The sequence below is a fragment of the Micropterus salmoides genome, unplaced genomic scaffold (assembly GCF_014851395.1).
Source record: "Micropterus salmoides isolate LMB-PRFRI ecotype aquatic unplaced genomic scaffold, ASM1485139v1 Ms_hic_scaffold_11, whole genome shotgun sequence".
NCBI classification, from domain to species: Eukaryota; Metazoa; Chordata; class Actinopteri; order Centrarchiformes; family Centrarchidae; genus Micropterus; species Micropterus salmoides.
This window is the reverse complement of record NW_024040152.1, coordinates 19,305,157-19,316,169: the sequence shown is the minus strand read 5'-3', so window position 1 is coordinate 19,316,169 and position 11,013 is coordinate 19,305,157. Positions and strand designations below refer to the sequence as shown.

At 38.6% G+C, this 11,013-nt stretch overlaps 1 protein-coding gene across 3 annotated transcripts; it reads left to right on the top strand.

Moving 5' to 3' along the window:
* Positions 1-2,828: 2,828 nt before the first annotated feature.
* On the top strand, positions 2,829-10,923 carry rxrbb (retinoid x receptor, beta b). Of its 3 annotated transcripts, none has more exons than XM_038711704.1 (12): positions 2,829-2,986; positions 4,212-4,405; positions 4,807-4,960; positions 5,200-5,379; positions 5,792-5,845; positions 7,226-7,386; positions 7,532-7,661; positions 8,394-8,520; positions 8,649-8,690; positions 8,802-8,893; positions 8,973-9,078; positions 9,224-10,923. In XM_038711704.1, exons 2-12 carry the CDS (start codon positions 4,265-4,267, stop codon positions 9,369-9,371), a joined length of 1,335 nt encoding a protein of 444 aa, XP_038567632.1. In that variant the 5' UTR covers positions 2,829-2,986; positions 4,212-4,264; the 3' UTR covers positions 9,372-10,923. The 3 variants fall into 3 exon arrangements, with proteins under 3 accessions (XP_038567632.1, XP_038567634.1, XP_038567633.1); XM_038711705.1 differs by lacking the exon at positions 2,829-2,986 and adding an exon at positions 3,087-3,216; XM_038711706.1 differs by lacking the exon at positions 5,792-5,845.
* Positions 10,924-11,013: the final 90 nt, after the last annotated feature.

The window sequence follows — 11,013 nt, the reverse complement described above, 5'->3', positions numbered from 1 at the left end:
TCAGTGAGCTGAGGAGTGTGTAGTGTTGTGGGACTTCAGCCCACAAAACTACACACGTGGTGTTGTTTGCGCAGTTGTCAGTGCTTGAGGTACTTGCAAGATCTTTGGTATTTGGTGATGTCAGTTCACCGGCAGTTGTTGCTTAATTGTTGATAACATTAGTGGCGTTTGGTTGATTGATAGAAGCAACCACAGTTAAATGAAATGCTACTAGGACCTTAGATGAAGTGCTTAGGAGAGGCACATTTGTTCGTAATTGATCTTTTGTAAGAGACTTCTTTGTAGGCCTTGTAGACTTGTTCAATTGGTGGCTGGAATCGATTTCCTTGCTGTAAGTAATAAATAGACACCGAGAAGAGGATAATAATAGCTAGATTTCCCTCTGTTGTTTATTGTGTAAGGTTACAAAACAAAAATATAACTTAGAGAAAGCATGTAATACAGCAACTTACCCCCATGAAAAACACATATATGTTTCTCTTCACATTTCAGGTCATTCCACTTCCCTTTATCTTAGAATACAGCAGCTACACAATCCTGACCTTCATGATAGTTAGGCTGAAGGTGTTCCCATGCAGTCGCAGAATGATAAGTTGCTCCCATCAGACCACTTCCAGGGATCTTTGAAGAGGTTAATCCACACATTTATGTGGACGATTAGCCCCTGCAAAAACAGTGATGTTCTTCATTTAAACATGTCATCTGAAAACAACTTTGACTGAAATGTTGCATTTTCACTTAACATGACAAATAAAACTATTAGTTTTCATAGTCACTTTAATACCACTTGCATCTTGATTGTTATTTTGAGGTACTCCTGCCTTCTAGTTAAAAAAAATCCAGTTTTTGATCAGGCCGCGACCAGTGCCACATCCACACATCTCCAATCTCCAGTCGTAGCCAGGCTGTGGCAGTGGTTGTTGGAACTGAAGTGGTCAAATTGTCGATATCTTTTGAGTTGTGAACTGTAGCTAAATCAGTGTACACCTCTGCAATAGGTATTTGCTTATTTGTAGGCCTAAAGACCAATAAGAAGAAAATCTAAAGATCAGTCTGAAGGAGCAAAACCCTGTGAAATGACATTAGTATTAGCATATTAGAGCAGTTTAAATACCAACTGTAAGAAGAAAAACATTCTTATATCTGTGAATAATTTTCATGCTATTATTTTATTTAAAGATGTTGTTTTTCTTCACTATTCAAAAGCTTAGTGTCGTCACAAATAGACAGCTACATTTAAGCTTTTTATATTATACATTTATAAATATGATATGAGAAAAAACAGCAGTAAAAAGCTTGTACAGTTCAAACCTGAGATAAAGAGCAGACACAAAGTTTGAGTCATTTACACCACAATGAATCAGTTCAATACAGAATTCCAAAAACGTTAAGTCAGTAAGACCTACTTGGCTTGATAAGAGACACCTCTTAATGAACAGCTACAGACACAGCATTATATCAGGTTTCTCTCTCTCTTGCATATACTGTATGGTACAGTTGAGAAGACATGATATGAAAACACCTTCACCTGCCATATAATATAGTCACTTAACAGTGGACAACTTGGAATCTTCTGACATATGAGTGATCTATAGCCCCTTTTCCACTGCACGGTACCAGCTCGACTCGACGCGACTCGACTCTAAGATTCTGTCAGCATTTCACAATGGGTTGATTCAGAAAAATTCCAGTTAATTATATTAAATACTGCAGGCAGGATTAAAATCACTGATCAAGGCAGATAATATTAAGATCACCCCATCTCGCCTAGAGAAAAAAATTCCAGTTCAAATGGGGCTTTTTTACATCTTGTTCATCAGTGATGTCGTTGGTCAAGAATTGTGAGCATGTTGTGTGCAAACTGTGAACAATGTAAACCACATTCCCACGCCAACTTTGTCCTGTCCTATAATAAAGGAAAATGCTGACAAGGGATTGGGGTAGTATTTTATAATTAAAAAATATCTCCGCTGGGAGAGCTTTAACCATTAAACATATTAGGTGGTCAATCTCTGGCTCCTCCTAAACGTCCAAGATGACTATATTAAGCCCCAACCCACCCATTGATGTGTATGGGAAAAAGGGGAATTATTAAATTATTTTAAAAATCATTCAAATATTAAATGAATCCACTTAAACAAAACAAATCAGTCTAAAAAGAAAAACAGTATTGTGATATTGTCTGTTGGATCCTGTGTATTAGCAGCTGTCATAAAGGTGCAACTCATTCTTCCCCCTGGAAAACACTGGATTAAATGTTTTAGATAGTTAAAATGGTAATGTACAACATCACTGAATAAAGACCTGTCCAATACTGTATATGCCCCTCTTCTCAAAAGTAGAGGCATACCAACACTTCTTGTAGGTAAGGCTGTACAAGAGTTTGCTCAGATTAGGTCTACACTGCATTAGAATTTAATGCAATTTACTATACTTGAATTTCAGACAACCAATTCCTCATCATAACCAAAATAATAATGTTCCCCCATTTGTCTTGGCAGCAATCTTGTGTAAGTGCAAATTAGCTGTTTCATTTTCCATTTTTTTCTCCTTGAATGCACCAGATATTAAACCCTTGTGACAATGTTTTATGCAATGAACAGTGTGTGTATGAATAGATTTGTTTTGGAAGGTAATTTACTCGTAAAAATGGGGAGGTTATAACAAACCAGTAAATGTATCATAAGTTCCACGCAATTGTTCAAATTGCAGAATTATGAAACAATGAACCAAAATCAGCCCGATAAAATAATAAATCATAAACTGAACATAATACTGCATGAGTGTCATATGACTGTGCTGTTATGGGTGGTCCCATATGAGACATTTTGGCTCAGGGGATACTGGCACTGAGCCATCATGGCCTGTAAACAACAACAGCGTCAAGTTGAAGTAAACGGGATCTGAGTGTTGGCCTGGCGCCTGCCTCTTGTGTGGTTACAAGTACAGTGAAGTGGTTTTCAACAATGCGTCGAAGGTGTGTCTGGTAAGTAACTCCAACCTTAAAACGACGGTGAGCTATTTTGTCAACAACCGCTTCTTCAGACTATCCCGTGCATCAAGCTAGCGTTAGCCATATTAGCTAAGTTAGCCGTAATTGCAGCAAAGAAGCTAATCGCAGCTAGCTAGAAAACATTGCTCTACTTGTGTGGATTTATTGAAGTCGTTCGGTGGACGTCGGGTTACCAAGCTCCATAATTCTTAATGACTAACAGGGTATGCTTAAATTGTAGTTTTACAAAATGCAATATCATTCAGACGTAACGTTATCCTTACACGCAGCCAAAGCTAATGTTAGCTATAGCTAGGGTTTTCCCGAGCGTTTATGGAGCTAACTAGCTAACGTTAAAAGCAAACGTAGGGCTTTATTTGTGTGTTACGATCAGTAATAAGTGTTACTAATATTTAGTTATAAGAACATACGCGTGGCCACTGACACTTCTATGTGCAATTTTCCATTAATCAGTGCTGCCCTCCACGTCAACGTTACTGCGTAACTTAAGGCTAGCAACATTTAGCAAACGTGTAACGTTAACGTTCTTGTGATGCCAACAGGGGCCAGGAAACATTAACATTAGGTTACACTAACTAATGTAAGCAAATGTTACTGTGCGTTATGTTTTATTCCGTTTGAACAAAGATTAACGCGCAACAATGTGTTTGGTTGCTGTGTGTTTTCCTTTTTATTTGACTAACGTTAACGTTAATTTGATTAAGGCGGATCAGGTAAAATAACTTGGATTTTAGGCTTAAATTTAAGTGATGTTAACTCTTCCGATCATATTCGTCCATCAAATCGCTCCTCCTGTATGACAGTATACGTGTCAGGTTCATTTTTTGGGTTTTATTTTAATAGACTGTAGCCTGGCTAACGTTAACCATTAGTTAACCGATGTTGTCTCCTGCAAATAGGGTTTTAGGACCATAATATGTCAGAAAACACTTCCATCACAATTTCTCAAAGTCCAAGTTGATAAAATCATATGTCAGAGCCAGAGAGTGATTGGCAGATTTGCTTGTAAAATTACATAAATGAGTAATTGAATATCGAAGTAGTTGACAACAGCCCTGTTGATCAACTACTTTGTTTTAAGTTGGGATCATCTCTACATACGTTTTCTGCCAGCTAATGCAAAGACAAGTGTTTGTTTCAAGCATGATCGAACAAAAAAAACTGCAGCGCTAATAATATCCTTTTGTATCACCCTCAGATTGATAGCCTTAAGACAGGACATCATCCTCTCCACTGGGTAGCTTACTAGCCATGTCCTCACAGCAGCCCAACAGTTCAGCCTCCAACAGCCCCACCAACATCTTGGGTTCTCCTTTCTCAGTTATCAGTCCATCACTCAACTCCCCCGTGGTCTCCCCCTCTCTGGGATTTGGACCCATCAGCAACAGTCAGGTAACTGGCAGCAATTACTGTCTGTGAATTGATATTATGGTGTAGCTCATTTTTGTATTTAAGAGTTTATTCTTTTGAAGTTGTAGGGTACCAGTGTTAGTTTATATGGGGAAGAGGTTACACATGTTAGTTTTTAGGTACACTACAATGCAGTTGTGTACAGTATGTGAAGTGAACTGTCAAAAGAGGAGGCACATTTGGATAATGCTAGTTACCAGATGCTTTTGCATGCTGGTCATACTGATGCCAAGTCATTTGTATCAGGTATTGAATAAGGTGACTTATTAGTCAAGCAAACAAAAAGCAGGGTCATCATTGAACATTGCACATAATTAACCAAAGACATTACAGTGTTTTAATTATGTTTTTTTTTTTTTTTTGTGGTTGCACTTTGTATCCAGATCTCTTCTTCAGCACCCATATCAGGGATGCACTCAATAAGCAGCTCAGAAGATATCAAGCCCCCGTTTGGCCTCAGGCCCATGCCAGCTCACAGCCCTGGACTAATGTTGTCTCAGAAACGCATGTGCGTTATCTGTGGGGACCGCTCTTCTGGTGAGTGAGTGCACTAAGGGCAGGATTAGCGGAAGTGAAACATCAGCGCATGGCAATGTTAATGTGAAGGATCACATACTGGCATTTCTTTTTTCAGTGTTTCATCAACATTTGAACAATATGGATCTCAGTCACTGTTGCTAATAAAAATACAAAATGTCTTGCTTTCACTGTGATATTGTGTTTGTGCTTTCCACCAGCGTCTTAACTACGCTGTGTTTTATTTGTGTAATCTATAGGCAAGCACTATGGAGTGTACAGCTGTGAGGGCTGCAAAGGTTTCTTCAAACGAACTGTGCGCAAAGACCTGAGCTATACCTGCAGGGATAACAAAGAGTGCCTGGTTGACAAACGCCAGCGCAATCGCTGCCAGTACTGCCGCTACCAGAAGTGCCTGGCCATGGGCATGAAGAGGGAAGGTATGCAAGGAACAGGGTTGTTTTACTGGTTTAAGTTCATTTTGAGAGCCTGTTTGGCTAATGAAGATTTAGGAACACGTTTTGTTGCGAGTTGTCTTACATGCAATAATGCAAAGGTGACGTACATTGGAGTTTCCTGCAATATACCGTTAATTCTATATTTTTAGTATGATTTAAACATTGGCAGTCAATTCGATTTCTTAAAGTAAATAATTATACCAAAGGAAGCCCAATTGAATTGATTAAGTAATATTGGATTAGTAGAGTATTTCTGGCGTAGGTTAGGGTGGATGCCAGATCAGATAAGCTAAAACGTAGAGACGGGTGTATTGGGGCTGGTTTATATAACTAACCCCTCTCCATCTCTTCTCTTCATTTTCTCCTATTCTGCCCTTTCTCCATCTTTCAATAGTGATCAAACATGTAAAGTGGATAAAAGAAGATGGAAAAGATGAGGGATGGATGAGTATGTCATTGAAATCTTAAAGATACTGCATTTTTATGTTACTTAGAGAATTAGCCTTTTGTGTTAGACATGCAAAATTGTTGGATTTATGTGTGCAAATCTACCCAGAAATGACTGAGAGCGAGGATCGCTGTGGTGTAGTGCTTTGTGATGATAGACTACTACTAATAAGATAAGCAGTCAGACAATTGTAGTTGTTTGCTGAATGTGTGTAGCAGTTAAATTAGGATGGAGTGGATCAGAGTTGAAGCAGCAAAGAATATAATGAATAACATTGTGGTTAAGACAAGGTCAGTTTTAAGGATCTTTAATGCGTAGTGCACGGTACATGTATTATGAGACATGTTGTCTCTTTACTAGGTCTCAGCCGCTCCAATTTTGGCTGCAGATTTAGGCACATAAAGTCTGTCTGCCCTGCTTTGCCACCAGCTAAATCACCTTTCCACGTCAGTTTGTTGTGGCTGCAACGTCTAATCTGCCATTGAGATGGGTAGATTATATGTTACAGTGTCAGAGATTCTGACATTCTTTCCTTTAATTTGATTGAAGGAAGTCAGTACATGTGCTGATATGTGTTTGGATTAAACAACAGTTTCTTTTCTTCCACCTCACTGAGAACTGTCTCCTTTTTGGGTTGCTGTAGACAACATAAACTCGCTGCTTTAGTGCTGTCAACTTTTAACAAACACGTTAGTCTGTTTTCCTTATGGTGCTTATGGCACTCTGGAGGAATTCTGCCATTTCAGTAGCGTTGGTGGGGGGAAAAACAATAGATTTTTAGATGCATTGTGATTCTGTCTTTAATCATTGTCAATCGTAAAACATTAAGCTTATGCATGTAAGCTAACTCAAATGCATGTTAATAACAAGCTCATGCATGTTAACTTCAACCTGCCAGTCACTGTACTTGTGTTCATAATGGAAGTAAAGCCATCTGGCTTGTGTCATGATTCATATTAATTGTTGTTGTGAATGTACTACACAGTAGAAAAAGTGTGGAAATCAAAAATTGATATGTACAGAGATGCACTGAGAAACTTTTCTCTGAAACATATCTGTTCCCTCAGCACCTGAACCAAAATAAAATGTTGAGGAACGTACTGTAGGGATTGCCAGCTCTACATTTCAGTTATAATAACCGACATGATTACATTTACAAGACAGTATAGAATTTGAACAGGGCTGCCTCAATGCAGCAAAAACCCTACAAAGAGGCTAAACATTTTGCATAATATCACTCTTTTAACCCATAAATTCAACAGTTTACATTGTTCTTTTCCCCAGAGTCTTCTCATTCTTCGGTAATTGCCATCATCTCATTCCTTTTCTCCACCCCATCCCCCACCCCACCACTGTCTCCTTATGTTTTGTCTGATGCAGCGGTCCAGGAGGAGCGCCAGAGGAACAGAGAGCGCGAAGGAGAGCTGGAGTTCAGTGTCGGAGTGAATGAGGAGATGCCTGTGGAGAAGATTTTAGAGGCAGAGACTGCTGTGGAGCAGAAGACCGAACTTCACTCTGATGGCGGTTCTGCAGGCAACTCTGTGAGTGGTTACAACATTGCAATTAATAGTTATAAGAATAAACCTACCTAAAGTAGTTGTAGGTTAGTAGGTTAAGTACAGGCATGCTGTAAATTGCAGGAAGCTTTGTATTGTAAGTAAACGTGATGCATTTGTTTGGTTTCAGCCCCATGATGCAGTTACCAACATCTGCCAGACTGCAGACAAACAGCTTTTTGCCTTGGTGGAGTGGGCAAAGAGAATCCCCCATTTCTCCGAACTGCCCCTTGATGACCAGGTCATCCTCCTGCGTGCAGGTATGATCGAGCACCTGCAGCCATGAATAACCTGGATGGCACTGCACCTTAAAAATCAACACGGAGAACAGATCCACTTTATGTCTTAGCAAGTTTATCAGAGGAAGATAATAAATGTTGCAGTGTAACAGCTCTGAAACAGTATTAAGGCCAAGGACACTTACTGTTTCAGTGTAAAGCTGTCTTACACAATGACACTGCTAGCTATCACAGTGCTGTGTGGAACTGTTTTAATTAATTTTATTTGCATATTTGAATCAATAACCACAAAGTGATAAATGTTAAAACACAAGGACACATTTATATCCCAGGTAAAAACAGATTTGCTAGCAGAGCCCAAAAAAAAACAGCAAGTTTACCGTCTGCTGCCCTTTACATCAGATCTGAAAGAGAAAGTAACTACAAAGCAACTGGATTGATAACATCTGTGAAAACCCCAAACTATGATAATATTGTAGATAGCTTGAATATTGTTGTTTGTGCATTGAAAGATTCAGTTACAGAGAAAGAATATATTGTAAATTAAAGCACATTAATATATATTTGGAATTATTTGACAAGGTTTTACAACTGCACAAAAACGCATGCAGCTGTAGTGGGATGGGATTGTTGTCACTGTTGTGAGGTCCCTGTTATGTGTTGTCCCAAGAAGGACAGCCAACATTAGAACTATTGTAAAGTTTTTCTCTGATATCACAACTTACCAGTGTTAAATTGTGTTTCATTTGTCAGGGTGGAATGAGCTCCTCATCGCCTCGTTCTCCCATCGCTCCATTGCTGTGAAGGATGGCGTTCTCCTGGCCTCTGAGCTGCAGCGAGACAGTGCACACAGTGCAGGAGTTGGAGCCATTTTTGACAGGTACATCTGTGGAGACAAAAACAATTGCAAACATTCTCCTGTATAAATTGCAACTAGTTTCAATGCCTTTTTTCTAATTTTTTACACATGTGTAGTGTCTGAACAATAACTACTTTCATCTAACACAGGGAGAGTGTGCAGAGTGCAGAGGTCGGCGCCATATTTGACCGGTAATTTGATTTATTTGTAATATTAAAATGAGTGTCTCAGTTAATGAAATCAGTGTAATCTTCTCATTATGGTCTTTGAATTTTTTTCAAAAATCCTGTGTCGTTATTTAGGGTCCTTACGGAGCTTGTCAATAAAATGAGAGATATGCAAATGGACAAAACAGAGCTGGGCTGCCTCCGAGCCATTGTCCTCTTCAACCCAGGTAAATAAGAATGATTAAAAATGTTGTTGTAGGACGTATTAAGTGTCTTGCCGCTAATATTTTCTGTATATTCTTGCAGATGCTAAAGGGCTCTCCAACACCAGTGAGGTGGAGCTCCTTAGAGAAAAGGTCTATGCATCATTGGAAGCTTACTGCAAACAGAAATACCCAGAGCAGCAGGGAAGGTAAACGTCCTCCGCTATGATAAGCTCGATAGTCTTGTTTTTTTTTCTACTGCGTTCATTTTACATTTTAAATTGTCAAAGTTAAACGTCATTGGCGCGCAATTTATCTTGTCAAACTAAACCATGTCCTTTTTGCACCACGCAGGTTTGCTAAGCTCCTTCTTCGACTGCCAGCACTGCGATCCATTGGCTTGAAGTGCTTGGAGCATCTCTTCTTCTTCAAGTTAATCGGTGACACGCCTATTGACACTTTCCTCATGGAAATGCTTGAAGCTCCCCATCAGTTGTCTTAGATAGGAAATGCGTACTGTGGCTAGGTTTAGATATCTGAAGTCTGAGAAGCTTGAGTGGGACTGGCGTGGCACTTTAAGTTCTTTGAAGATTTGTCAATTTGTCTCACTGCTGTCTGGGTTGCACTATTTTAGTGCAGTGCAGATTTGCTCTTTAGACCAAACCCAAGGCTTGGCATGATCTACAAGCTGGTGCTATATGTTGAAATAAATTCATGAGTAACTATGGTTTTAAAAAAAGGAAAAAAAAAGAAGGTATTTTTAAAAATGTAAACATTTACATATTTCCCTCCACAGGAGCTATAATTTGGGAATACATTTTTATATAAGCTTTTTTGACACCTCAAAAGTTAAGCTTCAGTTGTTTGTCCAACTGAACTGTGATCCCTAAAACCTCCTTGTTTTTCTTTTTTTGGTTTTTTAATGGAAGGCAACGTGAATCGTGAGTATGCATTAAGGACGTATTCGTCTTTTTATAATTTCTAATTCAAGACAGATCTAAAAATATATAATTGTACCAAACAGTCACCGGGTACTGTGTCCAAAAGCAGCTCTGAGTTTACTTGCAAAAGTTTAAATCCTAACAGTGAGCCTGGGATAGAAGACGAGTCAGGTCTGACTTGTCTGTGTTGAGGATCAGCTTTATGTGTCTGGTAATATACAGTTAGTGTTGTTTACTTCTTTGCCATTTCATAAATTTAATCACTTGGTGGTTAACAATTAAACTGCACTGCATACTTGCTATGTACTATTTCTAAATGCTATTTCTAAAACTTTAAATACATGCCTGGCCTGGCCTGGCAAATGGTCAGGTGTTTGTCTTTTGGTGCTATTTCTGAGATAATTTGACATTATTGGTGCAGATGCACACCAAACCACAAACCTAAGAAAATATGCAAAACTGAAAGTCCCCTTGTTAGTAATGTAGCAATATAAAATGTAAACTGCATAAGAGCTTTCTGCCTGTCAGTCATTCAGGGGTTTTACAAAGTAAATCATGTCTGGTGGAAAGGGAATACTCCATTTTGTAATTTATCTATACAATTGTAAGGTACTGTGCAAAAAAATTGTTCAGGGAAAATGTATATTGACAAATTTGAATTATGATCAGGAGATACAAATTATATAATTCTTAATATGTGCCCTTGTTTTTAGTTTTTAACTAGTGTAAAGCAGAACATGTCTTGGGTTGCACTGGATTTGCTGAGACTGTTTCAGCTGATTTTATTTTGTATTTTTTTTCGTGCTTTTTGATGCTCAGTTGTATTTTCCTTTCCCCCCCTCCTTTTTTTTTTTTTTTTTTTTTTTTTTTGTAGCTGTCTTGTTCATCGTAATGTCTCTGCAATTTATTAAAAGCAAACCATAATCACATTTTGATCCATAACACCTGTGGACGTATAGGAATTTTAAAACAAGACCAAATGAGGTCTGTATGATGGCCATGTATAAAACACCACATGAGCTGTAAGCTTGTCATCAACCTCGATATGCTCTTGAACATAAAGTGACTTGAAGCATGGGTTGTGTGGACTGAAAATAAAACGGCTTAAGTTTTTTTATGTTTGCTTTTTCTTCCCCAAAAATGTTGGATTTAACAGGTATTTTCCCCTGGAGGAAACTCAAGATTTTAGGGAACAACGCAATT

What these genes read in the sequence shown, in the direction of transcription:
- rxrbb (XM_038711704.1), top strand. Translation starts at nt 4,265, where the DNA reads ATGTCCTCACAGCAGCCCAACAGTTCAGCCTCCAACAGCCCCACCAAC. An exon ending in GACCCATCAGCAACAGTCAG is followed by an intron (nt 4,406 to 4,806) that starts GTAACTGGCAGC and finishes CTTTGTATCCAG; the next exon opens with ATCTCTTCTTCAGCACCCAT. An exon ending in AAAAGATGAGGGATGGATGA is followed by an intron (nt 5,846 to 7,225) that starts GTATGTCATTGA and finishes TGTCTGATGCAG; the next exon opens with CGGTCCAGGAGGAGCGCCAG.